The 18,720-nt window shown below is 41.7% G+C and overlaps 1 protein-coding gene and 3 non-coding genes across 4 annotated transcripts in view; all 4 read left to right on the top strand.

Annotated features, from left to right (window-relative positions):
- The first annotated feature begins 2,538 nt into the window (after positions 1-2,538).
- Positions 2,539-2,611, top strand: trnam-cau. Its single transcript has one exon. It is a non-coding gene; the product is annotated as a tRNA-Met (tRNA).
- A 2,382-nt stretch (positions 2,612-4,993) lies between these two features.
- trnam-cau lies at positions 4,994-5,066 on the top strand. The gene has a single exon. It is a non-coding gene; the product is annotated as a tRNA-Met (tRNA).
- A 2,282-nt stretch (positions 5,067-7,348) lies between these two features.
- trnam-cau lies at positions 7,349-7,421 on the top strand. Its single transcript has one exon. It is a non-coding gene; the product is annotated as a tRNA-Met (tRNA).
- Positions 7,422-12,370: 4,949 nt separating this feature from the next.
- The window catches only part of LOC120531864 (acetylcholine receptor subunit alpha), a 68,303-nt gene continuing 61,953 nt past the window's right edge, over positions 12,371-18,720 (top strand). Inside the window, exon 1 of the mRNA XM_039757674.1 lies at positions 12,371-12,562. Coding sequence (XP_039613608.1) covers positions 12,502-12,562 — 61 coding nt within the window. The 5' untranslated portion in view covers positions 12,371-12,501. The remainder of the gene's footprint in view (positions 12,563-18,720) is intronic.

The raw sequence follows: 18,720 nt of genomic DNA, 5'->3' as shown, positions 1-18,720 counted from the left end.
TAATCTAGACCTGCAGGTGTACACTGTGTAATTTTTAGAAATCGTAGGCAAGCGGTCACACAAACAGTACTACAGGGCCACCGGTCGTATGTACTTAAAACTGTACGGACACTTACGGTCCGATTGACATGCCACGATGTGGATGCTCAGACTCGTAAGTGTACACGATGGCCCCTGCGCAATTTTACCCGTTCAAAAATCATGATGGTCACAGGCTTCTGAAAATGTCTATAACGCCAAGCCACCTCTTGCTGTAATGTGCTCTAAATGAACAAAGAAAAGAAAAAAGAAATGAAAAGACGTGAGTGGACGTGCGGGGTTTGAGGCGCGAACAAAACGGGCTGCCAGTTTTTGCCGAGAAAATTGGACGTCCGTAGTCAGTCCAGTTTACCGTTATGTGTTTATTTTTTATTTATTTATTTATTTTTACAGTAAAGGTTTCCTAAGATGCTTTTGTCATTAGCCATGTAGTTGTATGTGTGATGCTTATGAGATTTAGGTTTTTGAAATCAAATGTGAAAATGAACGTGACAATGGCAACACCCAGTATATCATAAAAGATCGCCGCAAAAACGTAAAATTCAATTTTATAGCGACATCCGGAAATCGACTCCTGAGACTCCACACTTCAAGGCAGCCGACTGAAATTTCGGGCCGATCGCACGACAGCCCAATCCTAAAATGCAATCGGGTATCGCAACCCCACTCATGGTGCACGTGAAACGATGGCCGATTCAGCTGATATTTGCTTAAACTTCGAAAATCATTCAAGAGACTGCAGGTCGGGACAAAACCGCAAAGTGTATGAATATCGGCACCGCGTTCTACGTAGCTAATTTTATTTTAGAAGCCTGTGTGAAACCCACACGCACACTAACGGGACCCCCGATTACCGAAGGGTTTTTAAAGCACAGATTTTCCGAAGCTGATTGGAGTGATTCCATCATTAACGTTTTAGCTAAACTTTTACAACCGGATGCACTTATTGACAATAACCCTTTCTATTTATCCGGACTTGGGACCGGCACCAAGTTTGATGTGATGAAGAGAGACAATGAAGATGTGGTGTGAAAAGAGTGATGGGAATGGAACTACAGGAGAAGAGAAGCAGAGGGAAGTCAAAGTGGAGGAGGATGGATAAAGTAAAAGATCTTCAAGAAAATGGCTTGAGTTGCGTGAAGGTGCAGTACGGAGCGGTCTGGAGAAGGTTGATAAGGCACATCGACCCCACACAAAAGAGGGAAAAGATGATGACGGAGATTGTGCACACTGATTAGCATGGAGACATTTTGAAAATAATGTTGCCTCATGAACTGCCTGGGAGACACAATTTAAAACTGTGCCAGTTTTTCTTGCGTCTTGTATCATTTAAACGGGTTTTCGCTATTTTAATTTTACCATCGTTATTTGTACGCTTTTGTTGCACGTACTTGTTTGGGTTATGTTTAGTTTTGTCGTCTTTTTAAAGGTTGTAAATGTGAAAAAACACTACTTTCGTTAATATGTATAATTTTGTTGGACAGGAGAGTGTGGTGTCTTGCATTAAGCCTGGCTTATAACACGTACGGTAACGTTCGTCATCATATTTTACTTTTATATCTAGTTTTATGCTGGGCGCGAGTGCCGCGTGATGAAAGTGACGTCAGATTTGGGGACACGCCCCAAAGCACGGGTAGAGCGCTCGGAATTTTTGTAACTACGCAACACGGTGGCCGAATGTCCAAAACGGTGAATTTCAAAGAGAGACTGGTTACGTGGGTGTGAGAATGATGAAAAAAGAGCTTAATCTGACGAAACGGGTTACCAGAACGTAAGGAAGACATGCAAAAACATTTGTAATGCATCTGCTCATACTGAGAATAGTACAAGTCGGCTTTCCTTCACCGCTTTTGGTCAATTGGTCTGACACTCCACCATCTCTTTTCCTATCAGTAAAGCGTCATCTGCCCTGTCACTGAGTAGAAGACTGTCGTCGGGTTTCAACAACAACTTGTTCAGTACAGTCACCGTGCCTTCAATAAAGGCCAGGCTTATGCGGGCTCGGAGGGGCTATGACCGAATTAACTTAAGCTCAAAAATCACGTACGGATAAGCGGTTTCAGAAAATGGACTGGCACGACAGGCCGTTAAAAGTAGCGTGCAGTTCACGAACTTCACGCCACAGGTCTGGGGATTGGCTTTTTACAGAAGCTCAGTAAATCCATTATGACAAACAAAAAACTCGCTCATAAACACAAACCAGGATGACTAGAAAGAAGAAAAAAATACTTTGTTAATGATAAAAAGAGAATCCCGAGTGAGGCATTATAAAGGCGTAAATTCACCCCAAGTGAAAGTCGCACACTGTTTGCTTAGGGTGCTTGCGGGAAATGAAATATTTGGAGTCTGCAAGGCGGTAGTTTGATAATCGTAGCGATAGGTGGCGCTACTGTGACACAGTATGAAGGATTAGAAACGTGAAGCTGCCATTTTTTTTAATAGGCCGCAAAGCCACGTCGTCGCGTTTAAAAAGCGGCCAAGACCTTTTGTAATGCAAGAGCCTCGTTAGCGCAGTAGGTAGCGCGTCAGTCTCATAATCTGAAGGTCGTGAGTTCGATCCTCACACGGGGCACTACAGTTTTCTTTTCTGCATCTTATTATAACAAAATGTTTTTCGTGGTAGTTGTTGGTAACGTGCAATCAAAGCGCGGCATACTACCAAGAATCGCAAGATTGAGCCAATCGAAGCCCGTTTCTGCTACCAAGACTTGAAAGGCCCGATCGCTGTCAGAATGCAAATACAGAGGACTGCGCATACTGTAAAACATCGAGGTGCATCAGGGGCCCGTGTTCAAAACCCGTTCGGGCTAGGTCGCATCCTTTACAAAAATATCGCAAAAATCAGTTTAAAAAGAATGCTAGAAATGCATATTAGAAGTGAACAATGTATCCAGATATAAACAAAGCATCAAGGCTTGAATCCTGAATTGATCCTGTATCTAATTAAGAAAATATAGCCGAAATGTCAATTTTAACGAACGTTTTATTTGTACACCAATGAAAACTTAAATTGTTGGATATAGTAATCTCACTGTATGCAGAAATATATATTTGTACAAAAAATGGAAGGGTTAAAATACAATATGTACATAATGTGCTGATTTTAATGTATAGTTGTGGATTTGTATAATTTGTACAAAAATGGAAGGGTTAAAATACAATATGTACATAATGTGCTGATTTTAATGTATAGTTGAGGATTTGTATAATAATAGAAGGGTTAAAATATTTATATACTTGCGTAATATTGCATGAGGATAGTTGTGTACAATATTGAAAGGACTGAATAAATATTTATGTGTGTGAATATATATGTGTATGTGTGTATATATATATGTATGTGTGTATATATGTATATATATATGTGTGTGTGTGTGTGCATATCCGGGTGTCCCTGGTATTCCTTCCGGCAGCACTCCCTGGTGTTACAGAAGTGCTGCCATACAGGACTCCTCATTCCTCTGGGCGCCCACTTGTGGTGGCCACGGGCCCCAGTGGTGTTGAGCTTCCATGCTCGGTTCCTGTGGCCCACATACAGACCAGGGCAGCTGCCTATTCATGGCCCAAGGGAGGTATAAGCCCCCTCCCGGTGCTTCTAGGTGTCCCGGCCGGGCATAAGCCCCCAGCCATCCGCCACAGTGTATATACTGTATATATATACAGTATGTATGTGTGTGTGTGTGTATATATATATATGTATATATATATATATATATATTTACAAGGTGTGATCAAAAAGTACGGTGAATGTTGATGCAGAGCACCATCCGAGAGCAACACAAAACTATTTAATGCAGGTTCTGACAGGACCATCCTAGAACAGAGTTTGTGACTTGATGTTGTTAGTTATTTGTGAGCCACTGATGAGTTCAAGTGTGTTTTTTAAGTTTGTCCTTAATAATGGATATCGAGCAAAGCATCAACATGAAATTTTGTTTCAAATTGAAAAAATCTCAGGAAACCCATCAGATGTTCAAATCGGTTTATGGTGACATTGCACCAACAATTAAGACTTTTTACAAGTGGTTTGATTGATTTTGTAATGGATGTGACTCAATTGAAGACGAGAAAAGATCAGGACGTCCTTCAACATCAATAACCAAGGAAAACATTGAAATGGTTTCATTCTTCACCATGACAACGCTCCTTGCCACACATCCCTTCTAGTACAACAATTTCTGTTGAGTAAAAACATTACACTGTGTCCACATCCACCTTATTCACCAGATCTGTCACTGTGCGACTTCTGGCTGTTCCCTAAATTGAATATGACCGTGAAAAACAAACAATTTCAATCCATTGAGGACATCCAGGCAGCCACAGCAGCCCAACTAAAGACACTCTTGAATGAAAACTTCCAGAACTGCTCCGCAAATTGGCAGGAGCATTAGGAGAAGTGCATTCGAAGTGGAGGAGAGTATTTTGAGGGTGACTAGTAGTTGTAAATCTTTTACTGCAATAAACGTTTCTTTTTTAAAACATTCACCGTATTTTTTGATCACACCTTGTATATATATATATATGTGTGTGTGTGTGTGTGTATACAGATATATATATATATATATATATATATATATATATATATACAGTGCATCCGGAAAGTATTCACAGCGCATCACTTTTTCCACATTTTGTTATGTCACAGCCTTGTTCCAAAATGGTTTAAATTCATTTTTTTCCTTAGAATTCTACACACAACACCCTATAATGACAACTTGAAAAACATTTACTTGAGGTTTTTGCAAATTTATTAAAAATAAAAAAACTGAGAAATCACATGTACATAAGTATTCACAGCCTTTGCTCAATACTTTGTCGATGCACCTTTGACAGCAATTATAGCCTCAAGTCTTTTTGAATATGATGCCACAAGCTTGGCACACCTATCCTTGGCCAGTTTCACCCATTCCTCTTTGCAGCACCTCTCACGGCCAAGACCTTCTGTAGTAGAAGAGCCTCGTTAGCGCAGTAGGTAGCGCGTCAGTCTCATAATCTGAAGGTCGTGAGTTCGATCCTCACACGGGGCAGTACAGTTTTCTTTTCTGCATCTTATTATAACAAAATGTTTTTCATCGTAATAGTTGGTAACATGCAATCAAAGCGCGGCATGCTACCAAGAATCGCAAGATTGAGCCAATCACAACCCGTTTCTGCTACCAAGAATTGAAAGGCCCGATCGCTGACTGCATGCATACTGTAAAACATCGAGGTGCATCAGGGGCCCATGTTCAAATCCCGTTCGGGCTAGGTCGCATCCTTTACAAAAATATCGCAAAAATCAGTTTAAAAAGAATGCTAGAAATGCATATTAGAAGAGAACAATGTATCCAGATATAAACAAAGCATCAAGGCTTGAGTCCTGAATTGATCCTGTATCTAATTAAGAAAATATAGCCGAAATGTCAATTTTAACGAACGTTTTATTTGTACACCAATGAAAACTTAAATTGTTGGATATAGTAATCTCACTGTATGCAGAAATATATATTTGTACAAAAAATGGAAGGGTTAAAATACAATATGTACATAATGTGCTGATTTTAATGTATAGTTGTGGATTTGTATAATAATAGAAGGGTTAAAATATTTATATACTTGCGTAATATTGCACGAGGATAGTTGTGTACAATATTGAAAGGACTGAATAAATATTTATGTGTGTGTATATATATGTGTATGTGTGTATATATGTATATGTGTGTATGTGTATACATATATATGTATGTGTGTATATATATATATATATATGTGTGTGTGTGTGTGTGTGTGTGTGTGCATATCCGGGTGTCCCTGGTATTCCTTCCGGCAGCACTCCCTGGTGTTACAGAAGTGCTGCCATACAGGACTCCTCATTCCCCCGGGCGCCCACTTGTGGTGGCCACGGGCCCCAGTGGTGTTGAGCTTCCATGCTCGGTTCCTGTGGCCCACATACAGACCAGGGCAGTTGCCTATTCATGGCCCAAGGGAGGTATAAGCCCCCTCCCGGTGCTTCTAGGTGTCCAGGCCGGGCATAAGCCCCCAGCCATCCGCCACAGTGTATATACTGTATATATATATGCAGTATGTATGTGTGTATATATATATATATATACGAGGTGTGATCAAAAAGTACGGTGAATGTTGATGCAGAGCACCATCCGAGAGCAACACAAAACTATTTAATGCAGGTTCTGACAGGACCATCCTAGAACAGAGTTTGTGACTTGATGCTGTTAGTCATTTGTGAGCCACTGATGAGTTCAAGTGTGTTTTTCAAGTTTGTCCTTAATAATGGATATCGAGCAACGCATCAACATGAAATTTTGTTTCAAATTGAAAAAATCTCAGGAAACCCATCAGATGTTAAAATCGGTTTATGGTGACACTGCACCAACAATTAAGACTTTTTACAAGTGGTTTGATTGATTTTGTAATGGATCTGACTCAATTGAAGACGAGAAAAGATCAGGACATCCTTCAACATCAATAACCAAGGAAAACATTGAAACGGTTTCATTCTTCACCATGACAGCGCTCCTTGCCACACATCCCTTCTAGTACAACAATTTCTGTTGAGTAAAAACATTACACTGTGTCCACATCCACCTTATTCACCAGATCTGTCACTGTGCGACTTCTGGCTGTTCCCTAAATTGAATATGACCGTGAAAGGCAAACGTTTTTTAATCCATTGAGGACATCCAGGCAGCCACGGCAGCCCAACTAAAGACACTCTTGAACGAAAACTTCCAGAACTGCTCCGCAAAGTGGCAGGAGCATTAGGAGAAGTGCATTCGAAGTGGAGGAGAGTATTTTGAGGGGGACTAGTAGTTGTAAATCTTTTAATGCAATAAACGTTTCTTTTTTAAAACATTCACCGTATTTTTTGATCACACCTTGTATATATATATATGTGTGTGTGTGTGTATACAGATATATATATATATATATATATATATATACAGTGCATCCGGAAAGTATTCACAGCGCATCACTTTTTCCACATTTTGTTATGTCACAGCCTTGTTCCAAAATGGTTTAAATTCATTTTTTTTCCTTAGAATTTACACACAACACCCTATAATGACAACTTGAAAAACATTTACTTGAGGTTTTTGCAAATTTATTAAAAATAAAAAAACTGAGAAATCACATGTACATAAGTATTCACAGCCTTTGCTCAATACTTTGTCGATGCACCTTTGACAGCAATTACAGCCTCAAGTCTTTTTGAGTATGATGCCACAAGCTTGGCACACCTATCCTTGGCCAGTTTCACCCATTCCTCTTTGCAGCACCTCTCACGGCCAAGACCTTCTGTAGTAGAAGAGCCTTGTTAGCGCATTAGGTAGCGCGTCAGTCTCATAATCTGAAGGTCGTGAGTTCGATCCTCACACGGGGCACTACAGTTTTCTTTTCTGCATCTTATTATAACAAAATGTTTTTCATCGTAATAGTTGGTAACATGCAATCAAAGCGCGGCATACTACCAAGAATCGCAAGATTGAGCCAATCACAACCCGTTTCTGCTACCAAGAATTGAAAGGCCCAATCGCTGTCAGCATGCAAATACAGAGGACTGCGCATACTGTAAAACATCGAGGTGCATCAGGGGCACGTGTTCAAATCCCGTTCGGGCTAAGTCGCATCCTTTACAAAAATATCGCAAAAATCAGTTTAAAAAGAATGCTAGAAATGCATATTAGAAGTGAACGATATATCCAGATATAAAAAAAGTATCAAGGCTTGAATCCTGAATTGATCCTGTAACTAATTAAGAAAATATAGCCGAAATGTCAATTTTAACAAACGTTTTATTTGTACACCAATGAAAACTTAAATTGTTCAATATAGTAATCTCACTGTATGCAGAAATATATATTTGTACAAAAAATGGAAGGGTTAAAATACAATATGTACATAATGTGCTGATTTTAATGTATAGTTGTGGATTTGTATAATGATAGAAGGGTTAAAATATTTATATGCTTGCGTAATATTGCACGAGGATAGTTGTGTACAATATTGAAAGGATTGAATAAATATTTATGTGTATGTGTGTCTATATATATATATATGTGTGTGTATATATGTGTATATGTTTGTGTGTGTGTATATATATATGTATATACTAGCAAAATACTCGCGCTTCGCAGCGGCGAAGTACTGCCTTAAAATTTTTATTAAGAAGAAAATTAAACCTTTTTAAACTGAGGGAAAATATACCAATAATTTTTTGTTAAGGATCTCTTTGTATACCACATTGTCAGTTTGGCCCTCCGGTTGTAATATGACCAAGCTGTGCGCTGAGCTTACTCTTGAGCATGTAACGTACAGTTGGCCATGTGAACAGTAATCTTGTTTCAAATCTCACAGCTTGGATTGCTTGGATTGCTGCTGTCATAATCGGTTTGAGTTTCGTGTGTGTGTGTGTGTGTGTATATATATATATATATATTTTGTGTGTGTGTATGTATATATGTGTGTGTGTGTATATATGTATATATGTATACAAGCTTGGACACCAACACAGACAGACACAGGAAGTCCCGAACACACATGTTTATTTACAGTATTTACAGTCCCGCACACAACCCAGTGCCCCCACACCAAGCACCTCTCTAAAGTCCGAGCCTCTCACTGGTCCTTCCTCCACTGCCTCTGCTCCTCTGTCCCGAGCTTTGTCTTCTTCCTCCCGATTCCTGCTCTTGACTGGAGGAAGGCGGCCTCTTTCATATCCACTCGGATGTGCTCCAGGTGCCCTTACGATTTTTCTGCGCACGTGCCACATGAGCACCTGGAAGCACTCCGGGTGTCCCTGGTATTCCTACCGGCTGCACTCCCTGGTGTTGCGGAAGTGCTTCCATCCAGGACTCCTCAATCCTCTGGGCGCCCCCTTGTGCTGGCCACGGGCCCCAGTATTGTTGAGCTTCCATGCTCGGTTGCTGTGGCCCACATACAGACCAGGGAAGCTGCCCTCTCGTGGCCCAAGGGAGGTATAAGCCCCCTCCCGGTGCTTCTAGGTGTCCCGGCTGGGCATAAGCCCCCAGCCATCCGCCACAGTGTATATATATATATATATATATATACTGTATATATATATATATATATATATATATATATATGTGTGTGTGTGTGTGTGTGTGTGTATATATACATATAAAATGACCATGAAAGACAAACAATTTTTTTTCTTCTTTTTATGGTAAATGACATTTAACAACTGTCAAGTTCTGAACTGCTGTAAGACATCGGGATGGGCAAGGGAAGAAATGATTGGCAAGATTCGACACTTCCACGTGATTTGGTAGGTCAGCCTTGTAAAACAGCCACCAAACAGGCGCGCTGACGTCTGTGAATTCACCTTTTTCTTCTGCCTTATAAACCGAGTACTGACACTTCTCACTTCGACTGCTGTCTTCATAAACGAGGAGGGGACAGTTGGTGCTTTCAGCCGTGTCCATCCCACTTTTAGTAAACTGAATTGACGAGTAGGCAACAATGCTTAGCTGGCTCAATTTAGCTAATTCCACAGACACAGCCTCGCCACGCGTATTGAATTGGCCTGCCTACTCCCTGCTCCTTGCACCCTTTCTAAAATCAGTGGTACTAGGGTGTTGTACCTGTTATCCATTATGAATGTAGTGAGAAGTTAAGCAAAAATGACCTCTATCGGTCTAAGTCGGTATAAAGCAGTTTAAGGTACATTGACATGTACTAAAATAACCTTTTTTTTGGTAATGCTGATATAGTACTGTTTTAAAAATTTGGTAGCCCAGCGCTGTTTTTTATTACTGGTATATAATCCCGTGTAACGCTAGCCCGGCCTTTCCAATCTGAGGACTTTTCCCTTTGAGCAGTGGTGAGCAGAGTGGCCCTGGTAGGCAGCCATGGCTACCTGTTTCTGTTCTAACCCAATAAGAACCAGTCCTTGCTGGTTCAAGAGACACTCCTATTTAATTTTATCACTTGTTTGTGTGTTCATTCTGCCACTTTTGGTTCATAAATTTTGGACTAAATGAGATGAGTAATTCTCCATCTTGAATTTCTTTTCCTCTTTGTTTCTTTCCAAATGTCTTATTCGATGTCTTGTAGGAGTTGGTGTCCCTTTTGTCATTTGCTTTCTCATTGTCAGTTGGCAGCCAGTTAAGAAAATAAGTAGAACAAATGATGAATGCAGCTGTTAAAAGTCTGAAAGAAGCACTGGACACAAGGCAGGAATAATTCCTGGAGAAGAGCACTTGTCCATTGTAGACTGAGCACATAGAATGTAACAATCAGGTCAGGTTGGGGGGTATGCACCGGGTACACTGTGCTGTCGCACCCACGACACGACAAAACAGCTCAGGATCCTGGTTGGACATGCAGTCCAGTCCCACCCTCTGGAAATGACCCTCTATCCACCGCAGCCAGGTGTTATGTGGGCGTCCCCTTGTGGTATAGTGGGTCCACGGCTCAGAAGGAAAGGCCTGTTTTTAAATAAATAATCGTCGTACTCGTGGCTTAAAGAGGTGGTGTGGTAGTGTGGCCGGAGTGGTTCTTGGGTGATTCGTGAGGCGGGTGTTTCACGGGTGAGGAATCGTCCACATTCGTAAGTGATGCCAGGACCTGCTCATCGCCACACACCTGAACCACGTCTCCATTGTATATAGTAAGAGCTCGAGTGCGGCGGGAGAAGAAAGACAAAAAGGATTGGAGTGAACGGAGGTTAAGAGGAGAAAGAAAACGCTGGAAGCAAAAGAGCCAGGGAGAGAGAGGAAGAGGGTTAGAGGGGGAGAAGGTGAGTGGGAGGGAGAGAGAGAGGGCGAGAGAGAGAGCAGACTCACTGGTGTTGGCAGACAGCTGGGAGAAGTGAGCTCTAGTCGGTCCTGCTGAGCGCTTGTGATGAGCAGGAGTGACCAGCAGGTGGTTGGCTTGCCGCATAAGTTCACAGAAGTCTGGGACTTTGAGGTGAAAGCCCCAGCGTGAGCGCCCTGGTTGCTCAGTAGCCAAACGGAACCATGGCCTGAAAGACTTACAGCTGCAGGTAGGGCGACTCCCCTGATGCAGGTCCCAGAAGGGAGAAGCAGGGGAGCCACCAGTAGAAAGAAAGCAGCTGTTTTTTGTTTTTAAGCGGATTGCTTCCAGCCATTGTTTTAACCTCGGTTTTGAAAGGATCTCTTTTGGATTTTAACCTCCCCTTTTTCACTGGTTTTTAACAGTTTGTTTATTTGTTGACATTTTTGATTGCACTACACTTTAGACACTGTTTTTGCTTTTGATTGTTTTTAATAAAAGCGCGTCTGCACTTTGCACTATCCCCTTGCTTTGTTGAGTCCTCACTGTCCAGATCATCAGGTTACATTACCGACAGTGTTGGGCTCAAAGAGGTCACTGGATAGCGTAAGAGCCACCAGAGACATGAATGTCACTGCCGAGGTATCGGTTTTTGGACTGCCGGAGGAAACCAGAGCACCCGGTGAAAACTCATGGGGACACGGAGAACATGCAAACCCCCACACAGAGAGCACCCAGGATGTGAACCACGACCTTCTTACTGTGAGGCTGCCCATTAACTAAAATGAGAGGAGAGCAGGCTCAAGAATTTGTACTACCTCAGATTAGAGAGAGAGGGTTGGGAGTACACGCTGATACAGTGCATTGTCGCACCCACCACATGACAAACCACCTCAGGAAGCCCAGATTATGACCCAAGTGGAGCCATGCAACGGGTGACACCTCAGCACCACACTAGTTCAGATGGAGTGGAACCAGTGTGAGGTTTTTTATGGTGACTTGAGTGCCAATTCTGCCACCAACCTCCAGGTTTTTCTCTGCAGCTTAGAGGACCTACATGCAGGGCTGGATGCAGGTTAACGTCATACCCAGGATGGAGCAATTGCAGGTTAAGAGCTTTGGTCAAGGGCCCAACGGAATAGAGTCACTTTTGGTGTTTACGGGATTCGAAATGGCAGCCTTTCAATTACCAATGCAGATCCCTAGCCCCAGAGCCACCACTCCACTAAAATGAGGAAGACAGAAAAATGCAGATGGAGCCGTAATCGCTTCAGCAACAATAAATGGCATCCAACTGAGCAGTTGGGTTGGAACAAAAACCTGCAGCTACCCGCCAGGGCCATCCTGCCATAGTGTGTTAAGCTGCCTTCGGTGCCCCTCTGCTTTAGATGGCTTGCTGCGTTTCATCATGCGATATTGTATGGTCATTGTATACCCTTTCACATGACATTTGTGTCTGAGCTGTAACAGCAGCTGCTCACCTCTGAGTCAAACCCCCAAACCACCCCCCCAAAGTTTCCACCACCTATGCCTGACCATCACTCCGAGGTATTTAAAGCAGGGGGCCGTGCCAGCCTCCTCGGCTGTGTGGTGTGCATAAAGCGTAAGCCTTCGCTGAAACGTCTCTTGTGGCAGATGTCCCTTGGATTTACTTCTTGGAGTCAACCCAGCAGACCCCTGATGACCGTTGGATGTTACTGACGAGCCATGACTGCAGTGTCTCAAAGTCTCCTTTGCAAGTGTCTACCACTTTTTCTCTCATTATTAGGTAGGACTTTTAAACCTTAACATACGATTATCATTCTATGATTATCTTTACCTTTACAGCACCTTGCAAGGCTGGATTATGGCCGGCTACATTTGTAATTTTTCCCTGGGTGTATTCTGTTCATTTTTTTTTCTAGGAAAATTAGATTATTAGCCGAATAACAAATTATTGAGAAAATGAACTCTGTGTGCAAAGTCACCAAGGGCAGGGGGGGTCTTTAACCACCTAGTTTGAGGAGGGGACAAAAACCTGGACAAATTAAAGATGTGAGCTGTAGTATCAGCCATCCACTTTCTGAGTCGGCTTTATCTGCCACAGAGTTTGGGGGAAGTTGAATCTAACCTGGCAGCTTAGGGCAAAAAGCAACCCTAGATGGTGGGCACTGGTCCATCACAGGCTGTAATGTTAAGTACTTTTGTAGAAAAAAAATAAATCGACATGTAAGGAAAAAAAAATGTATGCACTCCTGTATTTTTGAAAGTAGCTGAGGGTCATTCCTACCCTGGTCCAGAAAGCGTTACTCTGTTGTTAAAATAACGATGGCTGCTGAGTGACGGGTACAGATGTCAGCTTCGGCTTATAAATAATTCTGCTTGTGGCATCCAGTGAAACGGAAACAGCACCGAGTAATTGGAACTGTCAAATGGGAAATCTGAAAGGCCTTACAGCACGTTTGTCTGGTCAAAGACTCGTGAATGTAAAAAGCCATCTGCCTTGGTCACCCGGGCCTTCAGTCCCCCTTCCTTCAAGGTCGTCCAAGGTTTGAAACGAGACACCAACAGTCTGGTGCCCTCTGGAACGGAAATAGTCGATGCCTATCATCTATGAAATATCTGAAATAGTCTGTCTGAGCGTCTGCCAGCATTAAAGCAACAGCAATCGGTGACAGCAGAAAGGAGGAAAAATAAATCAAAACATGCAGCGCGTTGGCCAAAAATAACTTGTGGATAGAGAGGTGACATTTCCCAAATGGGTGAACCACAAACAAACACCACATGTTTCACCGTGTTAAGAAAAAGAAAGATGGTATTTAAAACCATCAGTAATTATACTTAGCTGCCGTACTTTGACTCTGATACCCCTCAGGTATATCACTGACATGTTGACCCTTGTGCCGTCTTCACACATTAGAGCAAAACAAGTGGGACTTTATTGTATGTGGCCTCTTTCTAGTCAAAATATACGTTATGGCCAAACGTGTGTGTGTACCCCCCTCCGAATGATTGAGCTCAGATGTTAACAGGTGTGTAGGATTTAGACCTAGCCAGGCAGTCTCCATTGACAAACACTCACTAAATGTGGCAATGTCATAGGATAGCATCTTTGCCATAAGTCCATATGTGAAATTTCTGCTCTGCCAGTTCTGCAGTGGTCAACCATAAATACAAAGAGGACTGTTTCATTTATGTTAGTTAGATTGCCCAGAGGGGACTGGGCGTTCTCATGGCCTGGAATCCCTGCAGATTTTATTTTTTTTTTCTCCAGCCGTCTGGAGTTTTTGTTTTTTCTGTCCCCCCTGGCCATTGGACCTTACTCTTATTCTATGTTAATTAATGTTGACTTATTTTCTTTTCTTACTGTGTCTCTTATTTTTCTATTCTTCATTATGTAAAGCACTTTGAGCTACATTTTTTTGTATGAAAATGTGCTATATAAATAAATGTTGCTGTTGTTATGCTGTTATTGTGAACGAAGGCATTGAGGAACAGCAGCAGCTCAGCCATGAAGTGGTAGAGCATGCAGAGCAGGGCTGTTGTGTGTTGACGCATGTCAAATGGCCTCTCCTCTGGGTCATCTCTTCACAACACGACCTTCAACTACAAGAACTGAGCGTTCATGAAGTGGGTTTCCATGGCGGAGGCCAACCAGGTCTTCTCATCCACCATCAGCATCTGATCTCACAAATGATCTTTTGGTTGAATGGGTACTCATTCCCACAAATGTGCTCCAAAGTCTTTTGGAAAGAAGGGTGAAGGCTGTTATAATTGCTGCACAACTGGGGCAACTCCATATTAACTCTTTTTGGGTGAATGTCGACTTTTGGGTTGAGGGCAGATGATGACTAAAGTTGACATGCATGGGTAGAAGGTGATAATCAGCTGTAAACATTGACAAAACTCACCATTACTTTATAGGTAGGCCGTCCTTGCTGGGAGGAACGTCGAATCCCTGCATGTGAGTGAGTAGTGTAAAAAGTGCCTAGAATGGCATCAACATCTGGCAAGAGAGCAAAGTGAACGCGCAAAGCAAAACAACTCAGTGGATGACGTCTTACGTATATTTTATTATTTTGAATTGGACTCTGACTTGTTGGACTCCAGTTTTGGTGTAGGTGATCCGGAGATCGAGATCTAAAATGAAAGTGAGATACGGGCATCAAGCTGTGCTGATCGGTCTGCAGCTGATCTGCCGACGCCACCCTCGTGCACCGGCTGACACTGAGATGCCTAACATGCTGAAATAGGGCACTGCATACATCAACAGATGTTTTACATTGATACTGTATATATGAAAAACTATTGCTTTGTATGCTTTTCAGAAAATGGAGTTTTTTGGAAAAATATTCAGTACGGAAGCCAAGAGAGGATGTGCAATATCGTTATTTTTTAAAAATTGTTTCCTTGAGATAACAGACTAATTTAATTAAGATCTCAAGAAAACAAAGTTCGTTTTCTTCAGATAACAGAATAATTTTATTGAGATGTCAAGAAAATGAAAATTTGTTTTCTTGAGATAACAGAATAATTTTATAGCGATCTCGAGAAAACGAAACTTAACCTTTGCTCCTGGCATCAGACTCGCTTAGATTGCGATGCCTATAACAGCTGAAGCCTTGCTGTCTTCTTAAATGACAGACACTAACATTATTTTCTAAACTAAGGTATAAACATATTTCAGCCTGCGTCAGCCCTTGATTGAACAAAAATGTGACACGCTGATCAATACAGTTCTGCTGTTCTGCCATTTCAAACAGGACGTGGCTTCAGTAAGCTAAACATTAAACGTTGGATACAATTATTTCATAATTTTGAGAAAACAAGATATTTTGTTTTATCGAGGTCTCGATAAAATTATTCCATTATCTCGAGAAAACAAAGTTCGTTTTCTCAAGATCTCGATAAAATGAGTCCATTATCACGAGGAAGCAATTATAAAAAATAACAATATTGCATGTCCTCTCTCGGCTCCCATAATTCAGCCCTGGGAGAAAAGGAAAAAAAAAATCGGCCCTAAAAGAGTTAATAACCACGTACAAGCTCATATGTGTGGTGGTCTGGTGTCCACAAATTTTTGGCTATATACGAGGTATGTCTATTAAATAGTGAGACTGTGATTCCACCTAGTAAACAAAGCAGTCAGAACCGGTTATAACTGCATGCGTGGTGACTTTGAACATGTCTGAATCTGCATGACAACCAGCAACACTCTATGACATTCAGTTGATTGTGAGTCGCCATTTAGTTTGGCTGTGTTTTCTAGTATGTGTGCCGAAAAAATGTTTAAAAGTTGAACAACGTGTCAATTTGAAATTTTTATTAAAATTGCACAAAACACCAACAGAATGTTTTCAAATGCTTATTACAGCTTATGGGAATGACTGCCTGTCCCATGCACGTGTGTTTGAGTGGCACAAAAGATTCAGCGAGGGATGTGAGAATGTCGTAGATGAATGCCATGGACCATGAAAGCTCATCAAAACAAGTCAAAATTCAAAGCCATGCTCATTGTGTTTTTTGATATCAAGGGTGTCATTTTGGAAGAATGGGTTCCAGGAGGCACAACAGTTAACTAACATTATTATAAGGAAGTTTTGATAATGCTGAGAGAAAAAGTCAGAAAAAAATGGCCACAACTGTGGGAAAATGGTTTCATTCTTCACCTGCACTTTCTGTAAAGCAGTTTTTGACCGACAAGCACATTACTACACTTGAATATCCTCCATATTTTCCTGATTTAGCACCGTGTGACTTTTATCTTTGCCCAAAAGTGAAATCAGTGCTGAAAGGGACACGTTTTGAGTCAGTTGATGCTGTAAAGAAGAAAATGGCGGATGTGTTAAAACAGCTGACAGAAATTGATTTGCTCCATGCCTTCGACCAGTGGAAAACAAGACTGCAGCAATGTATTAGTGCAGATGGGGAGTATATTGAAGGGGACAAGCATTAAATTAATTCTACATATAAATAAAGGTGAGTTATTTAATCAGTCTTGTTATTTCATAGACACCCCTCGTAGTGTGCATACAACAAATGTGTCTGTCCAGTATGTTTTTTTTTTTATTTTATTTTAACAGTTGGAGCATGGGTAACGTAAGGGACTCGTTCAGGGTCATGTGTTGGGGTGGGGTGATGGTAGGAGCAAATCCAACCAGCTCTTTAGAACCCAGTGTTGCAGTCCCACTGCCTGCAAGGAGCACTAGGAACGAGTCATCTTTTTATTATAAGGGTTTTCATTCCTGTGGTGCACCATGAGATACGTGTGTTATGACTTTATAAATGGTCGTTATTGACACCGATATTGAAGAGAATTTTATTATAATGCCATGTAATTACTAATTTTCAATTTTTTCACCCCTTCAAGCATTTTTGGAAATTGTTTTCAGTGAGATTTGTTGGATATTGTCAGTTAGGCTCTCTAGTTTAATGACAGGCCTGGTTAGTTTACATGTAGCACTTTATTTGTCCCAAGAGGGAAGTTTAGCTTTTTAACAGAAACTCGGGAATTATTATAAACAATTCTTAATTTACACAAGAATCACAAAAAAAAAGAAAAGTATCTTTGGGTAAAGGTAAGAGAGTCCTCACAATGAGGCCTTATAAAGGTGTGTGGCTGTAAATATGATGAAGCTCCAGTCACGTCTCTTTATACACCTCTGCTGAATAACTGATTGTGTAAAAGTCCTCTGAGCTAGTGTGTCAGATAGAGCAGTGCTCCCCCAACTTGGTCCTGGGGAGCCCCTGTGTCTGCAGGTTTTTGTTCCAACAAACTTCTGTTTTTCGTTGGACTCTTAGCCTAATTAAGTGAGTCATTATTTCCCAGTTTCTGTGTTTTGGAATCAATGTAGAAATTGCAAACTTAAGTTTGGTTGATTTTTATTAAAATGTAATAAGCATTTATATGTGGAATATGTATTTTTTTTTTAACTCGTTAACAGTACTTAGGAGAGACGGTAGTGGAGTTTTTTAACCAGATTGTTTAATGGAATCTTGGAAAGTGAGAGGATGCCCGAGGAGTGGAGAAGAAGTGTACTGGTGCCGATATTCAAGAATAAGGGGGATGTGCAGGACTGTAATAACTACAGGGGGTTAAAATTGATGAGCCACAGCATGACGTTATAGGAAAGAGTAGTGGAAGCTCCTGCGGTGGGCTGGCGCCCTGCCTGGGGTTTGTTTCCTGCCTTGCTCCCTGTGTTGGCTGGGATTGGCTCCAGCAGACCCCCCATGACCCTGTAGTTAGGATATAGCGGGTTGGATAATGGATGGATGAATAGTGGAAACTCGGTTAAGTAATGAGGTGATGATTAGTGAGCAGCAGTATGGTTTCATGCCAAGAAAGAGCACCACAGATGCAATGTTTGCTCTGAGGATGTTGATGGAGAAGTTTAGAGAAGGCCAGTAGGAGTTGCATTGCGTCTTTGTGGACCTGGAGAAAGCAAATGATAGGGTGACTCGAAAGGAGCTGTGGTATTGTATGAGGAAGGTGGGAATGGCTGAGAAGTACATAAGAGTTGTGCAGGATATGTATGAGGGAAGTGTGACAGTGGTGAGGTTTGCGGTTGGAGTGACGGATGCATTCAGTGTAAAGGTGGGATTACATCAGGAATCGTCTCTGAGCCCCTTCTTATTTGCAGTGGTGATGAACAGGTTGACAGATGAGATTAGACAGGAGTCCCTGTGGACTATGATGTTTGCTGATGACATTGTGATCTGTAGCGATAGTAGAGAGCAGGTTGAGGAGACCCTGAAGAGTTCGAGATTTGCTCTGGAGAGGAGAGGAATGAAGGTCAGTAGGAACAAGACAGAATACATGTGTGTGAATGAGAGGGAGGTCAGAGGAATGGTGGGGATGACAGGAGTAGAGTTGGCAAAGGTGGATGAGTTTAAATACTTGGGATGAACAGTACAGAGTAATGGGGATTGTGGAAAAGAAGTGAAGAA

The sequence above is a fragment of the Polypterus senegalus genome, chromosome 6 (assembly GCF_016835505.1).
Source record: "Polypterus senegalus isolate Bchr_013 chromosome 6, ASM1683550v1, whole genome shotgun sequence".
NCBI classification, from domain to species: Eukaryota; Metazoa; Chordata; class Cladistia; order Polypteriformes; family Polypteridae; genus Polypterus; species Polypterus senegalus.
The sequence above is the reverse complement of the archived record's forward strand: the minus strand, read 5'-3'. Positions and strand labels throughout refer to the sequence as shown.